The 20,150-nt window shown below is 44.4% G+C and overlaps 1 protein-coding gene and 1 long non-coding RNA gene across 7 annotated transcripts in view; one reads left to right on the forward strand and one right to left on the reverse strand.

Moving 5' to 3' along the window:
- Window positions 1–15,232: 15,232 nt before the first annotated feature.
- On the reverse strand, window positions 15,233–16,467 carry LOC113406724. 2 transcript variants are annotated; one of them, XR_003369844.1, is made up of 4 exons: window positions 16,415–16,467; window positions 16,148–16,245; window positions 15,976–16,024; window positions 15,233–15,316 (listed from the first exon to the last, which is right to left on the reverse strand). It is a non-coding gene; the product is annotated as an uncharacterized LOC113406724 (long non-coding RNA). The 2 variants fall into 2 exon arrangements; XR_003369845.1 differs by having other exon boundaries at window positions 16,148–16,248; window positions 16,415–16,462.
- A 971-nt stretch (window positions 16,468–17,438) lies between these two features.
- COL4A5 (collagen type IV alpha 5 chain) overlaps window positions 17,439–20,150 on the forward strand; it is a 135,105-nt gene continuing 132,393 nt past the window's right edge. For all 5 annotated transcript variants that reach the window (XM_026653061.2, XM_029911863.1, XM_029911864.1 and 2 more), the window contains exon 1: window positions 17,439–17,673. In XM_026653061.2, coding sequence (XP_026508846.1) covers window positions 17,593–17,673 — 81 coding nt within the window. In that variant the 5' untranslated portion in view covers window positions 17,439–17,592. The remainder of the gene's footprint in view (window positions 17,674–20,150) is intronic.

The raw sequence follows: 20,150 nt of genomic DNA on the forward strand, positions 1-20,150 counted from the left end.
AGGTAGATTTCAAATTCTGAGCTGACAGGTGAATAGGCACAGTACATACTGTAATTAAAACAAGTTTTTGAAAGACAAGAGGCATACCTGGCATCATCTGAAAGCTAAAAAATAGGGACTTTTGGGAAGAAAAATAAGGAGATGCCTATTAGTTCCTTTGAAACACAACGAACTAGAAGAGCTTCTTAGAAGTACAGTGGAATTAATAGGTCCCAGATTGTTCGAGTGCACTTATACCTTCTTCTCTTCTGTTCCCTTCCTAAAAAGGGGAATTAATATCTTGTTTCTTCCATCAAACCTTGTTTAATAATTTTCCTTTCTAGCTAGGTTTTAATGGTTGACCCATTACTTCTAAGGTAATATTCAGGCTTTTACCTTGATTATATTACAGTAGAACCTCAGAGTTCTGAACACCTCGAGAATGGAGGTTGTTTGTATCTCTGAACAAATATTATGGTTGTTCTTTCAAAATTTTACAACTGAACATTGACATAATACAGCTGGGAAAGTTTGCTGTGCAGAAGAAAAATGCTGCTTTCTCTTTAATTTTTTTAGTAGTTTACGTTTAACACAGTACTGTACTGTATTTGCTTTTTTTCCCACTGCTGCTGCTGCCTGATTGTGTACTTCCAGTACCAAACGAGATGCGTGGTTGACTGGTCAGTTCATAACTCTGGTGTTTGTAACTCTGAGGTTCTACTGTACTTACATTGCGGTCCTGGCAAATATTTACATTGACGATTGAATCATTCGTTCTCAAGGTTAATGACTGTAGCAAGGTACATCAGCTGCACCCCTCTGAGTGGGGTGATGCAGATTCTCAAGTAACAGGCACTGGTACATTCTCAGTGTAGCTAAGAGTGAGATATCAGAAGCAGCACGAGAGCACTGGCTGCCAGAGTTTCTATTGGCAGCCTCCCTGTTCCAAAGTAAGTCAGCACAGGATGGCTCATAATGGGCCCTCTTGACATTAAGGAAGCTAAACGAGAGGAGACTAATACATGTGCTCAGTAGTGGTTCATGATGTAACTGAGGTTGTGACGAAGGGGGAACTTTCTTAAATGTTTTGCATGAATACAGTGTGTGTCTCAGTTTCCGCTATATGTTGCACAAATATCTAGGTGGTGGGACAAGGGTGTGTGATCTTTGCAGAGACCCTAGCAGGCAGGTGTGACTGCCTCTATTTGCCTGCACACAGACAATGGCCAGACACTCTGTATCCTGGCAACTGTTGGCTGTTGCAAGGACCCAGCTGAAGGAGTTGGAGAACAAAGAGGGAGGTGGAGGCCAGGTGACCTGTTTGCCCAGGAAAGAGGCAGAGGATGGAGGAGGGGCAACTGGGTGTGACTGGGTGTGACTGACTGCTGGAGGCTAGTCAGTCTCCTGGTTTGGAAATGAGGGACGAGAGCCTCTGGATCCCCCCCAAGATGGACTTTGCTGAACTTTCCTACTTCCTGTGCTAACAAGAACTGTTCTATGTTGTGTTCCAGATGACTAATAAGCCCTTCTGTTTTACAACGCTGGCTGAGAGTCACTGCTGAATGTGAAGTTGGGGTGCACGGTCCCTTTGGGGGGCGTGTAAGGCTTCCCTAGTTGTCCTATTCAGGTGGACTCACTGCGGGGAGCTCACGGTGCAGAACAGGGGTGCTGAATGCTCCGAGGTCAGACCCAAGGAGGCGCTGAAGCCCAGGAGGCTTGCCCTAGCAACAGTGTGCCCTGAGGGATGTCACACAAAAAGAGGGTCCTGTCTGAACTTCATTCAGAGCCGTTCCAGAGCACCGAGCCTGCGCAACTGTGACAGAGGTTAATCTGGACCCTACAGAAACAGCAAGAATAGGGTCTGGCGCCATGGAGTCTGTAGGGATTTCTGCAGGTTTGGTACCCCCACAGTTCAGAAAGCAGGTCATCTTGCTGGCTGGAGGAAAGCAAGGGGAGTACGAAATGAGCAGAAGGGCGAGCAGCACGTTTATGGAACAGGCTCCCCTGTGGGGGTATGGCTACACTGCAGCTGGGAAGTGAGAGGTTCAGTGTGGGTAGAGGGACTCACGCTAGCTTTACTCAAGCTAGCATGCTAAATAATAATAATCATCATCATAATAATAATCATAATAATCAGTATGGACATTGTAGTGCTGGCTGTGTCTTGAGCTAACAGCCTGAGTCCGAGCTCAGCCGACCCCCCCGCGTCCAAGCTCAGGCAGCTAGCCCAAGTCACCACCACTGCCATAATGTCAACGCTGCTATTTTTCGCATGCTAGTTCAAGCAGAGCTAGTGTGAGTCTGTGTTCCCATGCTGGCAATCACACCTCCCAACTGCAGTGCAGACATACCCCGGCAGACCACCGTGTACGTGGCTGGGACTCCACAGATTTGAGAGAGAAAGTGCTGGGGAAGCAACTGCTCTGGGCACAAGCTCCCCTGCAACACCAGTAGGAATAATGGAAGATTGGCATTTTCTCCCTTTATGTCTTCTATCCCTCTCTGACCGCAGAGAGTTATACACAGCTACGGGAGATAGCAGCAGTGAGTCAGTCTGTCATGGGAGGGCATCAGGGAGCAGCATAGATGGGTGGTCACTTTGTACAAATGCCCTGCCATTCACTGAGACAGATGCAGATTTTTTTCTCCCCAGAGTTCTTCAGGCTGCACACAGTTTCTAGACTACATACACTCTGAGGGGAGCATGCATCTGTTGGATTTTCTGTGGACAGGGATACATTAAGACCTGTGCTTGGGCTTCAGCTTCCCAAGATATTAAAGGACCCATATTTGTTTGCTGGGATGTTTCATTTCCCCAGTTGCAGATGAGGGAATTCAACAGACATTTCTTGCAATTATTAAAAGTGTTCACTGAGCTCATCTCGGCATAACCCTGTTAACCATTTTGAGTCTGACTGCCAGCCCCTTTAGACTAGTGACATGGCTCTTCACTTTGCTGTTAATGACCTACTTCCTTGCTTACCTTTCTCTTTCTAGTCTATTTGATCTCAATGTCACTTTCAAGACAGCACGAAATCCAGCACCATTCCCATTGAAATCAATGGGAGGTTTGCCCTTGCAAGGAAAGTAACACCAGATCCAGTATGAACCCCTTTTCAAAACACAACAACCATTTGTTTGAAAAGTTTGTTTCATGGGGCAACACCATAACTGCTCTGATTACAGGTTTCTGCAACCTTTACTCATATGAATAGCCCTGATGCAGTCAAGTTCAGACCCTCGAGGGGTGGGGTGGGGAGCTGTATGTTTATAAATATTTATAAAGTTTCCAAAAACGGATAATTTGTCCCCTCTTTCCCATGATCTCACCATTTAGTTTATTCACAAAGACAGGTGCTATCAGACTCTTCTTTACTGCCCGTCATAAAACTTTATACTTGGCTCCGGATAGGAGCTATTACATTAGCCTGTTATCTAGGAAGCAACACTAGAAAGCAGGGAACAGTGCCCAGGATCAGCTCTTAGCATTAAGTTCATTCACCAGGTCATCTGCCTTTTCACACATTCCCCTACTGCAGTGGCAGAATGCAAAGTTTCTTATTTTTAGAAAGTTATAAACTGTAACAATGAAGCACAAGCAATATTAAAAACTTGAAAAAAATCCCAAGAACTCACCATTAAAAAGTGAGGAATTCATTCAACAATAGAAAAACATCAAATAATTAAACCACTTTGCGTGTACAGAGCATCCTTCACCCAGGGATCTCAAAGTGCTTTCCAAACATTCATTAATAGGATGAGAGTAGCCAGAAAATTGTTCACCTATCTTCACTACACCTCATAATAGGTCATCATCTCAAAGCAAAACAACTGCCTGTAACAGTGCAAGCGCACAGCCACCCAAGAAGAGATGCATTCATTTTATGTTGGGGGTACGGGATGGAACAGAAATGGCAGTTCTAAAAGGGGGCTGGTGGTGGATGAAAGGTAGTGAGCCACTCCTAAATGCAATGATTCACTTTGACTAGTACTGGTTAATGTGGGAGTTGATAAGGCCCTATGGAGTGTTTTGCTGATATTCTTTCCACTACAAAAAAGTTAGAGGTCCAACTTGGAGACAACCTTTAACATGTAAGCAGAACTCTATTTTGACAACAGACTAATCAGATCCCTCTACAATGGACCTTAACAATAGCAAAAGTACTTACAGGAATAACATGAGTATTTGTTTGACTAGGAAAGCAGGAAATGTGTGTTGGGAGAACATCCAAAAGCTATAACTAATAGGAAAAAGATAGATGTTTCCCAAAGATCTGGGGTTTAGCTAGTAAAACACAATGGGCTATACTTTAGCTGCCCCTGAACAGATGCCCTAGGGGTGGGGGAGGAAGACACAGTAAACCTTTTCCTTCCCATACATACCCATGAATGGCACAGGCATAGCATTCCTGCTGCTGCGGCTGCTGCCTGAGCACAAGAAGTATGCAGACAGAGCACCTGGAGTAACCTCATGGCCTCAAGGGGATTTGGCCATGCAGTTCAGTGGAGCTACCAGCTGCGTTGCTGTCACAGATCTATGCAAACACATGTGTATATCTACCTCTGCAGATTATGCTGCAAGCCACCTTCCCTCAGCTGCTACAGATCCTCATGCACCTCCTGCCCCAAATCCCAGGTGAAGCGCAAAAACTCGGCCCCATTATCCCTACTAAATTCTCCAATTTGCTTTCAGTTCCTTTGCCCTTTTATTCTATTTCTGGACATTTGCAAAGATGTGGTATTATACCAGATCTGGCCTAAGCAGACAGAACTCCCAGTGACATTTACAGTATTAAAGTGACCCTCCCCACCCCCCACCTTTGTCACACTTTATTTGTAAGACGTACTGTATTAGTGTCAAGCTACTTCTCTCTCCTCACACCCCCCTACCCCCAGCATCCAAGGGGGCAGCAGTAATAAGGTACTTGCACAGACTGCCAGCTGGAGAGCCTGTAAATGAGCAGCTAACTCAAATTCTGCCTGAATTATCTCTTTAAGTGAGGACCAAACCCTGCATCTCCTACTCCCAGGAGAAGTCCTATCTCACAAGAGCAGTGTCGCTGACTGCACTCAAAACTGCTTGTGAGAGTAAGCAGTCACAGGATTGGGCCCAATTTTCTTATCACAACTTCTTGCTATTTTTATTACTCTTGCCTATCTAAAAACAAATACCAGATGCCTGGAGTCATCAGAATACAAGTTAGGACAGCTGGAAAGAGCTAAAATGCTCACCGTTAACAGTCCTAAGCTTGGGTAATTTTCCTATATGCAAATTCTGACTTCCATTGGAAAAATCATCCTGCAAGTAAGTAGGAAAGTTCCAGATACGCTCTCAACAAGTGGTTTACTTTCAGGCAGAACTTTCCCTGGCAGCTTGAATGGGAAACTAGCAAACAACACTCACACTGTACATCACAATTTCTTTTCTTTTTAAAAAATTATAAGGATCACTGAAAGATACGGAGTTCCCATTTCTGTACTTGGGAAATAACGTGCAATCTTTAGTAACTCAGAAAGCTCTGTACAAATTCTGAAATGCAAAGCACTTCTTTAATTCACCAACTTTTGCATTTACACAGCACTTTCCATTTGAGGGCCTCAGTCTGCTTCACAGACATAAAATACTAAGCTGTGAAATAAAAAGAAACATGCTTCTAGCCATTAGAGTTATAAAGGAAACCTGCAAACGTGAACGGAGGGTAAACTGTTGTAGTACTGTCTGCCCAATGGTTAGGGCCCTACCAAATTCATGGCTATGAAAAACACATCACGGACCGTGAAATCTGGTCTCCCCCCCCCATGAAATCTGCTCTTTTGTATGCTTTTACCCTATACTATACAGATTTCATGGGGGAGACCAGCATTTCTCAAATTGGGGGGTCCTGACCCAAAAGAGAGGTGCAGGGAGGTCAAAGGTTACTTTAGGGGGGTCACAGTATTGCCACCTTACTTCTGCGTTGCTACCTTCAGAGTCGGAGAGTGGCGTCTGCTGACTGAGGGCCCAGCTCTGCAGGCAGCAGCACAGAAGTAAGGGTGGCAATACCATACCATGCCATCCTCACTTCTTCGCTGCTGCTGGCAGCGGCTCTGCCTTCAGAGCTGGGCTTCCGGCCAGCAGCCACTGCTCTCCAGTTGCCCAGCTCTGAAGGCAGAGCCGCCGCCAGCAGCAGCGCACAAGTAAGGATAGCAATACCACAACCTCCCCCTACAATAACTTTCGACCTCCCACAACTTCTTTTTGAGTCAGGACCCCTACAATTACACCACCATGAAATTTCAGATTTAAATAGCTGAAATCATTAAATTTATTATTTTCAAAACCCTATGACCATGAAATTGACCAAAATGGACTGTGAATTTGGTAGGACCCTACCAATGGTGTAGATCAGTAGTCCCCAAAATGTGGGGTGGGCCCCCCTGGGGGGCATGGAGGAACGTTCAGAGGGGCGAACAGCACGGCCTGGGCCAGCCCCTGGGGGTGGGGGGGAGGCAGGGAGGTAGCACCACCCAGCCCCGCTCTGCTCCCAGCTCAGCTCCGCTCCCAGCCACAGCTCCGCTCCGCTCCCAGTCCCTGCTCTGCCCCCCCCCCCCAGCCAGCTTTGCTCTCATTCCCTCTCCACCCCCAAGCCAGCTCCACCTCTAGCCCCAGCTCCTTCCACATTCCCAGTTCTGACCCTAGCTCCATCTTCAGCCCAAGCTCCTCTGCTGAGCAAACTGTGCAGTATTGGAGGGTGGGGGGCACAGACAGATTCCATTACTGGTAGGGGGCGGAGAGTGACAGGAAAAGTTTGGGCACCACTAGTGTAGACGGACAGTTTCAGTGGCTCCAAGACACTCAGCTTTCCCAAGAGGAAAAGTTTTGTCAGATTTTATTTCAGCTGCTGAGAATCCTGGCCCCAGTTTAGCAAAGTACGTAAACTTATTTAAGTGGGATTGGTTATATGCTTAAAGTTAAGCATGTGCCTGCCTGCTTTGATTAATCCTGGCCCCTGTGAGCATCTTATAAACAACAGTCAGGTCAATTTTCCTCTGAGACTGCTTGGGAAATCTATGCACAGCAGAAGAGGCAAGTGCTGGAGATATCCCCTGGGAAGAGACTGAGGAAGGCATAAAGTGGCAGAGATCACTACCCATCCTTGCCGGCAGGAGGCTGTGAAGTCGGGCAGAAGATAAGGGGCTATGACCCATCCAAGACCTCGTTGCATACTTTATGGACTCTAGCCCTACTTGCTAGTGCTAGACTCTCCCGGGCTTTGAAGTCTGGCATTACAGCTGGCCCTGCACAGGGCAGAAGGCACGGAGGGCAATAGGGGGAGAAGACACTTTGTACCATATGCCTCCTTTCACACCTGTGCATGAGGCATCCACAGTCCCAAATAGCTTCTTTATTATATTGCAAAGAAAGAAAGCTAAAGTCCTGGGCATTGTTGTGTTTTGAAGGAATTCTTCATTTTTTCTATTATCTAAGTGCCAAATGGAATGCCACATTTTCAACACTCACTGATCTTTAGCATCCAAAAAACAGTCTGTGTATAAAAAGCTCTTTGTTCAATAAGAAAAATATAATACACGGTACTAAGAAAAATTCTGCACAGGCCTTGGCACTCATTAGAGAACTGGCTTTGCATGCATGACCTCTTATATTTGTATATACTCAGATTCAGTTTTAAATTAGTTTTGTTCATAGTTCTCAGCATGTTCTTACTGCAATCGGGGAATAACATAACAGACCTCCTGTATCGAATTAAGATCCTTTCCCAATGGGACTACACGCACCGCATAAAGCCAAACAAGAATAGGGGCCTCAAGCCCTAAGTATTTCTATGGCTGTTTAGTGACTATCTTGCCTAGTGAATGGATGAAGATTTTGTTTTACATTTACAAGGATATACATTCAAATTTTATATTATTTCTTCTTAAACTTTCTGTTGACTCTTCCTCCATACAGGCCTCAGCAAAATAACAAATTAATTCTCTCCAGAAAAAGCACACAGCCAGATAAAGGTGTGATAGCTATAGAAACAGTCATGCTACCAAAAGGTTAGTCACTTACAGTAAATGATCAAAACAAACAAACAAAAAGTTGGGAGTTGATCTCATTTTCTAATGACCATAAAACCACACATATAGGAACTATGAATTGTTCGAAGTAGGACTAAGAGAGCCACTATTATGTCTTTAGCTTGTTCATTTAAACAGTTAATTCTTCTCTATCATGACTATTCTTATAGCTATTAGACCACATTATTCCTTGGCGTAACTCCACAGAAAATAAGGAGTTACAGTACAGATTAATTTGATCCAATATGTCTTAACTACAGTGACATTATAAACCATTGAACAGTTGTACTGCAAACATGTTGAGCTAAGGCATAGAGAATCAGCAAGAACACCTCTAGATACAGTATGGGAGGATAGAAACTGGACCATGTGGCCTAAGCATGCCCTGGCATAACCTAGTGCAACTCCAATAACATCAATGGTTCTAAGTCAGGTTGTATTCATTACTTGGATACTGCTGTACACCCTGGATGGTCTGCAGAATAATGTGTTAAATGCTGAAGAATAAAAAGGACATCTGATCAGTCCATATACAAATGTATTAACAAAAATGAATCTCAGGGGACTAGTAATGACATACTCAGTCTCTATCTTATAAGTAACTGCTTTGAGTCTGAGTCAATCATGTCTGAAAGTCCAATGGTTGCTGAAGAACCATGGTTACTGTGGGATGTGCTGGTAGTCTCAATACGGTTCCTAGTGAACAGTGGTTCACATCAAGACTGGCACCATTCCCAGCAGTCTCAGCAAAAAGACCAACAACTGAAGGGACATGGAAAAATCAGTTACCATCTCACCTATGGAAATATGCTCCAGCCGTATTCTCCAAGGACCTCAGGGTGATATGGGGGAAATGAGCTACTAAGGCCAGACTAGGGCCCAAGTTCCTGGAGCAATGGGATGAGATCAGAATCTGTGCTTTTGTACATTTCTAGCCCATGTGCTTGCAAAGCAAAGCTTGAGAACGTGAGCCAAGCCTACCGCTGCAATGGTGTCTACTGACAGTCTGAAACAATAGCTCTGAAAGGGGCAAACAGATTCTTGCATTTCAATAGAGAGTGAACACCGAAGCCCACTGCCCTGGGATCCCCACCAATATCACCCCAACAGAGCCCTCAGTGGGTGGCTGAAGAAGACTGCAGCAGACCCAGCCTACCCACCCACTCATGCTGATACACCCAGGCTGCTGACTTAAGTACTGAAGGGTCCAACTCTGATGTCATCCTTGCCTCGCCAATAGAAAGAAGGGACCCCTACTCCTCCCAAAGGGATAGGGAACCCTGCACCACTGCCTTCCTAGGTAGGGAGTGAGAGCCCCTATCACTGCCATTCCAGGTGGAGGCATGGGGCAGAGTTGGAATAGGCCCCATGACATGGTGTAATTGGAGCCCCAGATTGCCTTTATTCAGCTTTGTGCACCACCACTGTCTTTCCTGTACTTTCTTAGTGAAGAGCAACGAAGAGTCCTGTGGCACCTTATAGACTAACAGAAGTATTGGAGCATAAGCTTTGTGGGTGAATACCCACTTCGTCAGACGCATGTGGTGGAAATTTCCAGAGGCAGGTGTAAATATGCAGGCAAGAATCAGTCTAGACATAAGAAGTTTAGTTCAACCAGGGAGGATGAGGCCCCCTTCTAGCAGTTGAGGTGTGAACACCTAGGGAGGAGAAACTGCTTTTGTAGTTGGCTAGCCATTCACAGTCTTTGTTTAATCCTGAGCTGATGGTGTCAAATTTGCAAATGAACTGAAGTTCAGCAGTTTCTCTGTGGAGTCTGGTCCTGAACTTTTTTTGCTGCAGAATGGCTACCTTTAAATCTGCTATTGTGTGTCCAGGAAGGCTGAAGTGTTCTCCTACAGGTTTTTGTATATTGCCATTCCTAATATCTGACTTGTGTCCATTTATCCTTTTACGCAGGGATTGTCCAGTTTGGCCGATGTACATAGCAGAGGGGCATTGCTGGCACATGATGGCATGTATTACATTGGTGGACGTGCAAGTGAATGAACCGGTGATGTTGTGGCTGATCTGGTTAGGTCCTGTGATGGTGTCGCTGGTGTAAATAGGTTGGCATCGAGGTTTGTTGCATGGATTGGTTCCTAAGTTAGAGTTACTATGGTGCGGTGTGTGGTTGCTGGTGAGAATATGCTTAAGGTTGGCGGGTTGTCTGTGGGCGTGGACTGGCCTGCCTCCCACGGCCTGTGAAAGCGAGGGATCGTTGTCCAGGATGGGTTGTAGATCACTGATGATGCGTTGGAGAGGTTTTAGCTGAGGACTGTAGGTGACGGCCAGTGGAGTTCTGTTGGTTTCTTTCTTGGGTTGTCTTGCAGCAGGAGGCTTCTGGGTACATGTCTGGCTCTGTTGATTTGTTTCCTTATTTCCTGGTGCGGGTATCGTAGTTTTGAGGTGTTGGTCTCTGTCTGAGGGGTTGGAGCAAATGCGGTTATACCTTTAGCGCTTGGCTGTAGATGATGGATCGTGTGGTGTGTCTGGGATGGAATCTGGAGGCATGAAGGTAGGCATAGCGGTCGGTGGGTTTTCGGTATAGGGTGGTGTTAACGTGACCGTCGCTTATTTGTACCGTGGTGTCTAGGAAGTGGACCTCCCATGTAGATTGGTCCAGGCTGAGGTTGATGGTGGGGTGGAAGCTGTTGAAATCGTGGTGGAATTCTTCCAGAGTCTCCTTCCCATGGGTCCAGATGATGAAGATGTCATCAATGTAGTGTAGGTAGAGAAGGGGCGTGAGTGGACGAGAGCTGAGGAAGCGTTGTTCCAGGTCAGCCATAAAAATGTTGGCATATTGTGGGGCCATGCGGGTGAAGGGAATAGCTTCTGTCTCCAGCATGATCACCACAGCACCTTTCATGACCATTATAGTCACTCAATATTATAAACTATCTTAGCTCCTTTGCAAAAATACGTCACAGTACTATAGGTACTTACCAAATTAATAAGAATATTGGTGAAATAAGGCTATCAAACAAGAATAAATATTCCTGTGCAATTTGACATATTGTCCACTTTCTTAATCTGCTCAGTGCTTTATTCTTAAGGACTTTCAGGACTGAAAGAAAGGAGGACTTGTGTAGCTCTTACTCAAATATCCTGGCAGTCACTGAAACTAATAAGGATGCCTGTCTTAAGACATGATCTGTGCCATAAAATGACAGGCACAGCCAAATTTTCAATTAAAATATAGGAGAGCAACACACATCCATTTCTCTAGAGGCAATACATTATGATTCTTCACTCAACAAGACATGTTTAACCAACATATCTTTCTATAGTTCACTCAGTGTGCAAAAGAATCATGTTTGCCAGTGGACAGTCAGGATATATAGATTTCATCAGAGATCTAGACGTGTTGCTTGATTAGCTGCACAATACCTTAACAACTCAAACTGACAAATTAGAGTAGTGGAGTCATTTCTTATTAAATAATTTTCTTGTACTTACACTCACAACATCTAGGCACCTTAATTTCCTGACCCAATATTATTCATAATATAAACAAAAAAGCACTTAAACACAAAGAAGCCCCTTGAAGAGACCTTTTTCTTGTGATCTAAGCTATGAACAGTAGAAACTGATCAGAATCAGCAAGGTGATTAAAAACAGTGACAAATAACTAATACAGAAAGGACAGCGCTGAGGTATCCCAAGGTTCAGGGGGTAGTTCATATTCCCTGGCACATACAGTGTGTCAGGCCATGGCTGAGATTTTCAAAGCCAGCTAAAGGATTTCGAAACACAGCTCCCATTGAAGTTAATGGGAGTCATTTGGCTAAATCCACCACTTGACTTTGAAAAGTCTCAGTCCAAATCTGTTAAAATACAGGTACCTTACTTCACACAAGCCTATGTGGAAAACTCACATTGCTAAATGATTAAAACGGTGACACCATTTCTTAGCTACATTCTTTACCTTGTGAATAAAGCATGTGATATCATTTCATTAGTACCTGCTGAAAAAAATGGTAAAAAGTGACAGGACCAAAGCTCAGCAAAACTAAACTGACCATCTTCTATTGTCAGTAACTACAGTGCATCTGCACCTCACTTCGATTATGTTGCACAAATGTAACAGTGCATAGCATTTGCTCTAGGAATTTTGAGAGAGTATCATCCCCTCAAAAATTAAACTTATGTCTGAACTATTCTACCTACTATTGTTATACATAATACTGAAGATTACAATAACTGAGGGACGAGAGAAAGGTATTCTATTTTTCCAGTTTATTTACTTTGTGCATTTGACATCCCTTGTATCTAGTCAGATCCTTGTACCCATATGGAGCCCCAGTGACTTCAATGGAGCTCTGTAAAGATGCAAGAGTCTGTCTGTGCAGACCACCTTGCAGGAGCAGGGCCTTAGACTGTTTCCGCTATTGTTTGTATGTGTTGTTTTAAGAGGAGAGGAGGGGACTCTATATTTTTTTTAAAGGAACATGTGGCTGTAAAATGACACAAATTGACAGGAGGACTCAGGCAGATACAGTTTCTGAAGTTACTTTTAACTCATATAAAAAAAAAACTGGCTAGATTTCAAGCTGACAACATCCCCTTGAGCTATGCCTCAAAGCTTACAGCAAACCAAATATAACTGAAGTTATACAGTATGAGAAGTTAGAGACCAACGTCACAGTTATCTCTAACAACGTGCCTCTCAGTTACTAGGCATCCCAATTCATACATAATCATGCTTTTTGTGCTGGTTAGAGCTTTATGAAACACCAGCGATAGAATTTTAGAGATAAACAATTGATCCGGGTTTTAATACTGCAAGGTATAAAATCATAAGGTTCTGTACTGCAGACAACCAGAAGTATCCCAACACTCTGTAAGGGCCCAATCCAATTATGCTCCCATCAATAGAATCTCCCAGTGACTTGACTGGCACAGGATCGGGCCATATGTGAACAGAGAATCTATCATTTCAACATGAGTTCTAGAAAAATTAAATAATTCATGAACACTAGACGCCTAATCCTGCACTGTTTTGCACCATGCCTAGTCATTTACAGTTGTGAAAACTGGGTGTAAAATGCTACCACCAGTGTGAGTGGAAAAGTCTGATTTGGTAACATTTTAAACCTCCCTGTTTTACAAGTATAAGTGACTATAAATATGGTTGAGAAATAGGCCTCTGAGCCACATAAATGACTTAAATGAACTTAGTGGAGAAAAGAGTTTCCACTTAGGAAAAGTAGAATGACCTATATCAACCATGGCCAAAAAGGCATGTTCAGAAAGACTCCTTAATACTCATTGTTTAACAATTTGGTATGATATGCTAGAATGGTACTTTGAACTATTTATTTTAAATTAATCTGATTTTGAAAATCTTGCGTACAAAGTGTAATATTCTCTGCTAGATAAATTTTGCATGTACACTGTACATCTATGGGAATAACCTTATGTAAAAATATTATGCTCCACTAATCTGAAATTTTAATACTCTATCCTGTATGTTCAGTCCTTTTAAGTTTGATAACACAGAATTGTCTATATTTATGTACATTTAACAGCACTTTGTGTATAGTTAATTAGGAACAAATCCTGGAGTTCCTAATTAACTACTCCCATGTATAAATGCTTGCAGGACCTAGTTATTATTCAGTTTCATACTTATTTTTGTATGGTTTTCACATACAACAACAAGGAGAGAATTTTTGTTTAAAGAAAATAAGAAAATATTGTTGTCAACCCATAACAAATGGTATGGGGATTCAGGGGCAAGGCCTATTTTTAAAAAATATTATTTTTAAATTAACTAGGTTTCAGGTTTACTGTTTCCCTTTACATACAACAAAACCTGTCTTAAAGGACCGGGCAAGGAACTTACCAAAAATTGGTTGCGCAACAACCTAATATGCATGAAGCAGAAATGGAAAGAGGGACTCAAATTCTGTTCTGTTATGTCACTGTAAATCCAGAATAACTCCATTTATACTGACTGAATACTTCAGTATGCACTGGTGTAAATGAGTGAAGAATGTAGCCCACTATGTTCTGGGTTATTTTGGAGGCGATATTCTAAGGCAGGTGCCACATAAATATGGTCTCACACAAATTCCACTGTACACAGCATTTAAAAAAAAAAAGTTTGTATTAAACGGTAAGAGGTAAGATAAATACATAGGGGCTGATTCTGCACTGCCTTGCACCGAGTGTAATCATTTACACCTGCTCAAAGGGAACATAAAATGCTAACAAATCACAATGGTAGGATTTTGCACTCACTTGGCACAAGTAAAACTGATTACAGAAGGTGCAAGGCAATACAGTATTAAGCCCTATGTATTTACAAACAGTGTAAAACTTGTATGTATTTGAAAGAAACAGTTTAGTGAGTACTTGAAAACATTTTTGAAGACTTTAAAAATAAAAAGCTTCTAATCCTTTAAAGATACAACTGTATCTAAATACTAGTGAAGCAGATGAATATTTTGATTTTACATTGTTGACAAACTGTATCCAGTCAAATCACAAATTCTTATTTTAAGCTGCTTTTGTTAAAGAACTGTGCTAAAATGTGAACTAAATAAAAATATTTTGAAAGTACATGTGTTCCAAATGTTTTCACAGATTCATGGCAGTATGTGTACTGTAAGTTAAACACTACAAAGAATTGATTCGTAAGTGTTGTGTAGCCTTAGTTTACATCACAATGTGACAAAAGATTGTTTTGAACTACTGTTGGTACATCAATTGGGCTCTAAATTTAAACTCACAGGGTTTACACTTTATGGATTTTTTAAAGGGATCTTTAATTTAGAGCAGCTGAGGGGACTAAAGAGTTCATTATCTTAACTATATTATTAAGAACAGGAGTACTTGTGGCACCTTAGAGACTAACAAATTTGCATCCGAAGAAGTGGGTTGTAGCCCACGAAAGCTTATGCTCTAATAAATTTGTTAGTCTCTAAGGTGCCACAAGTACTCCTGTTCTTTTTGCGGATACAGACTAACACGGCTGCTACTCTGAAACCTATATTATTAAGAAATGTTTCAGCCAAAGTAATGGTCAAATTTATGAGCACATAAAACCAGCATCCTTGATTATTAGTGGTTATCCTTCTTTACACTAACTTCTTACAAAGTTACACAGGGGCACAAAAAGAATAGTCTGTGATCCATCAAGCAGACATTTATTCAGAATTGTTCATCTTGATATAAAATTTGAGGGCCTGATCCTCTGTGTGACTGTCTTCAATGGGACTGCTTGTGTGAGCAAGAATTTAAAGGATTAGCCTTCAACTTGTAACATTAGCATCTGAGGAGAGAGAGGACAGAAAAAGAAGGCAGAGCCAGCCAGTTTATCACTGGTCAACTATTAAGCGCTGTTGCAATAAAATGGTCTTACATTCTGTACAAATTGTCTTTTGATGCATAGTAGCTTTGTAAAGAATAATCAAAGAAGACCAGAAGGGAAGCAAAAGAAAATATCAGATTGACTCTTAAGAGAATCATAAAGTGGCATTTTCCAGTTGAGGAACTCCAAAAGGACTGATTAATCAAGTTTCATATTTAGCAATGCACAGGTATGCAAGAATAAAACAGGGAAGCAGAGACGTACAGAACTAAAGCAAGTGCTATATGTTAGGTTATCTATGTAAATTATGCACATAAATTGCATACTTTTGCAGCCAATACATACTGTAACTTTTTACAAATTAACACACATACAGATACACGCTCAATCCAATCCCAAATAATTGGTATATTCACAAATTGTACGTGCCACAAGTTCTCATACCACCGCGGGAAAACAACATCCATGGAATCAATCGATGCTGTGACTTTTAAAACCAACCCACGCACAGGAAGGTATGCTCTGAGTTCAGCCCCAAGCTCATGCATACGCAGCCTCACCTTCAGCATTATAAGGGTCGGTAACAATAACATAAGGATTGCACTGGATCTGAAACTTACCCCAAGCACCAGTTCCTCAGCCAGGCAGAAAGCAACCAGAACAACAAGCCTGCAGTGGGAGGCAAATGAAACAACACGTTACCCCCTCGGGGCACCCAAAACACAGAGGGAGCAGGAGCAAAACCAAACAGACCATCCCCCCGACCCCATAGGAGAAGGGCTGGGGACTCACCCTGTGTGCATGCTGTTCCCCTGCCAGTGGAAGCACTTCACACGGCTCCGTTGCTCCGGTTCATTGAAAGCTTCGCTGCCCGGTGGTTAAACTACGGTCTGCTGGGAGAAGGAGGGGGGCAAAGAGCGGGCAAGGGGAGAAGGGGCCACAAAAAAGGGAAAGAGAGAGAGAGAGATTATATTGATCCATCTGCATTCAGGGGCAGAGCAAGCGCAGGCACGAAGCGGTTGAGAAGCAAGATCATGGTGGAGATAAAAGCGAACTCACCAAAGTTGCTTTCCTCGGAGTGCCCTGCAGCAGGCAGGGGAGAAGAGGAATGGAGGAAGGGGGAGGACCTAGGACTGTCAATCACAGAAAAACAGACACAATCCCCCCCCCCACACACACACCTAATTGTCCAGTTCTTCCCATGTACTTATCCCTGATCTGTCCCTGCCACGACCAATGCTGAGGGCGACACATTCTTCCAACACAAGTGATTTAATGTGACTCTAAAGATGCCCTGAGATAGAATTGCTTTGTACGTCTGCCACCTCCTCCCACCCCCGTGGTGATCGCTCCTAGCCATACAGCTGGGTGTGTAGCAGGCAACTTTTCTGGTGTATATTAAAACTCAGCAAAGGGGCATCCTGGTGGGTTAAAAGTACAACTAGGCACACCTCATTTTACTTGGCATTTGTGGGGTAAAACTTCCTTTTTTAGAACAGCAAAGTTTCCGATGGGCTCTTAAAAGGGAAGTTACCTGGTGTTTTCTGCCTCCCATCCCTGCTACCTAGGGTGCTAACAGCTGCAGATACAGAGTGACACCGGTTTCATGCTAGCCCGTGTGAGGTAGAACAAGGCGCAGCGTGCACCTGGAGTGTCCAAGCATTGATCTTCTCTTGACCTCCCTGACCCTAGCGCTCCTCTCCCCGGGATGGGGCTGCCTGCAAACAGGCACTTCCAAGATGACATCCCGCACTCTCCCAAGGGACTCTTCCGCCGCAATAAATAGTCCCCTGTAAAGACAGTGGAATCTCAGTCCGGGGCAGGGGGGCAGGTTGTTTGTTTTGGGGTTTTTTTAGACCGAGGGCGGGGGCAAACACAGACGTACACATGTCCACCGCACAGGTGTCTGAGCGGTGCGCGTGAAATGAATGCTCAGGGCAATGCCCCCCCCCCCCCGTGCAGGAGCGCTCTGCCCCCAGCCAGGTTGCCCATTAGCCAGACGAGTGCGGCGGAGGGATACCGCAGGCATGCCTTTTTTGGGGGCAAAGTAGCGCCGGGAGCAGTGGAGTTGGGAGAAGTTGGCCCGGCGGAGTAGAGTGAAAAGGGCCGGCGCGAGGGCGGCTTGGGGGAGGGGGGACTCGCTCCGCAGGCTCAGCCCCGCCTGGCCCCCGGCCGGGCTATGTCAGCGCTGCAGGGCCAGCCCGGGAGCGCGCGGGGCTGCTGAGCCCGGGAGGAGAATGAAGCTGCGGGGCTGCCGCCGCCTGGCTGCCGCCTGCCTGGTGCTGCTGGGGCTCGGGGGGCTGAGCGCAGAGGCTGCGGTAAGTGCTGCCCCCCTTTCTCCCGGGGCTCCGCTCCGCTCCTGGCCGCGGGGTTTTCCTCCGCCCCGCTGGCTCGGCGGCGTCTCGTATTTATAACCCGGGTAACCCAAAACCGCTTTGGGGAGCTTTCGGCTGTTTAAAAATAGGGTGCAGCGCCGGGAGCCCTGGCCGTGCAGTGCCGGGAGCTGGGGACCCCCCCCCCCCGGTAAGTGCGTCTGGGCTGCAGCCCCCGTGCGAGCAGGGCGCCCGCACCGCCCGCTGCTCCTTCCCCCGGCCACGGTGACAGGCTGCATCGCAATCCAGAGCTTCCCCCCAGCGCCCGCCGCTCGCTCCTCGCCCCAAGGCAGCGGTGATGGGGCACGACAGAGAGAGAAACTTGTGTGTCGTGGGGGGAGGGAGGATGTCCCTGCCCTCCAGTGTCTTCTGGTGGCTCTATCAGGGGCTCCTTCTGGGGCTCCGCCACGGGGCTGGCTGCGAAGCAAAGGCAGCCGATGTGTTTTCTCTCTTTCTCCGCATCAGGTTCACTGCTCCCCTCGCGCTCTTTTGCAAGGGTGTGAGTGGAACTGGCAGCTCGGGAGCCGAGCTGGAAGTGACAAGAGAGAGAGAAAGGAGGGCAGCCCCACAGAGGTCGGTCTGTCTGTGCGTTAGCTTCACTGTTACCCTAGCACAAAGGTGTTCACCTGCATCCCTAACTCCTACCCGGACCTGGTGGGGACTTTCAGGAGACTCCAGGGCATGATTTTTGGGGATTGGTCCTGCTTTGAGCATGGGGGTTGGACTAGATGACCTCCTGAGGTCCCTTCCAGCCCTGATATTCTATGATTTTGCTGGCAAGCATCTCCTCAGGTTGTAACTAGTCTTCCTGAGAGTACTTCAGTTCTGCCTTTTGCATATATATGAAATCAGGCTGAGAGAGTTGTAGAGGTGTGCTGCGATCTAGAGCATGTACAGTAGGTGGCTTTGGGAAATACTATATCCCGGTTTGGGAAGGGGATGGTACCATACATCTACCCTGGAATGGTTAGGCCTTAAGAATGGGAGAAAAGACACAGGGTTAGTGTAGTTGTTTCACCTAAAATAAATAATAGCCTAGTTCGTGAATAAACTCAGCAAAATTAGTGCAGCTGCATACAGATACATATGTAGCCCAAAAAGTGTCATTTCTTTGCACCATCATAAATTGCACTGTCACAAACTTTTCTCTAAGGTTAAATGCTTAAGCTGTATAATTGTTTCTTTCAGTTAGCGAGATGATATGGGGGAAATTGTTCATGCTTGCTGTTGAAGGAAAAGTGCATTAGATTCTATTGCTTAGCTAAATGATCATCTCCTGGATGAAATCTGAACTCCTATGAACATGAGAAATGCCCTGAACATGATTCTCCTCCCCCCCCCCTCCATTTTTCTTAAAAAAATCAGAGCTATCAGAATGGTATAGTTGTTTTAAGTACCTTCCTTTAGGATGAAACTTTTAGACATAGCATTGGCCTTCAAAAAAGTAAAAACGTCATGTTCCTCCCACCTTCCTCCAGGGCTATGTGTCCTAATAAGATTATGATCAGAGGATAATCATCATAAAGGGTATGATTTATAGTGTGATCTCAATAGCAACCTGTCTAATAGATACCAGCTATCCTGTTGTTGTTCTGGGAATTTTTAAGCAAGCAGATTTAGTGCCGTGGACTGAAATGGGCTCATGTCTTGACCACATTTATATCTGGACTTGTTATTCTAACCACCTTAATGCATTTTTGTTTGTTTGTTTCTAATAAAAATAGCATTTTCTCTGGCCCGGTGCCAGATTATTGAAATAACTGTGTGTATAGCAATGTACACTGAGAGCAGGGTGAATATATTGGAGTTAGGATGATGCTTCCATTCCGCTACGATAAGGCAGCCCAGATGGCTTGTCCAAAAATGTGCACCAGAACCTCATACAACAGAGGAGGGAAGAACTGTACTCACTTATTTTGATTATTCATGGACCTCATTGGGTATGGAAGTTTGGCAGTGCGCTTTTGAGTAAGTAATATGAACACTATATGGATTTGTGATTCATATGCTATGTTGTCTTTACAATGAATAGTGTAAGTCTTATTGGAGAGGAGCTACACTAATATGTTTAACCTATTTTGAAAAAGTGGCATTCAGACACAACAAAATCCAAGCAATTGAATCTGGAAACATACATGGAAACGTCCTATATAAAGTTCTTGGGGACTTTAAAATAAGGGGAGAAGCTAGAAAGGATAAAATGGGAAACTGAGAGGGAATGTTCTTCTGCTGGCCTCAGATATACTGAAGTATAGCATATGGCAACTGTCAAAAGTGCCCAGTTTGTTTTCTTTATACACACTTTTATACGGGCTGAACATTAATATAGAGTGAGGCATATAGCTGTTGGAGAACAATGGAAAATTAGCAGGTAGACTAATAGCAGTCATTTGTTAAAGTGGTAGTGAAGTATAGTGCAATTG

This window comes from Terrapene carolina, unplaced genomic scaffold (genome assembly GCF_002925995.2).
Source record: "Terrapene carolina triunguis isolate 2854851 unplaced genomic scaffold, T_m_triunguis-2.0 Scaffold131, whole genome shotgun sequence".
Lineage (NCBI taxonomy): Eukaryota > Metazoa > Chordata > Testudines > Emydidae > Terrapene > Terrapene triunguis.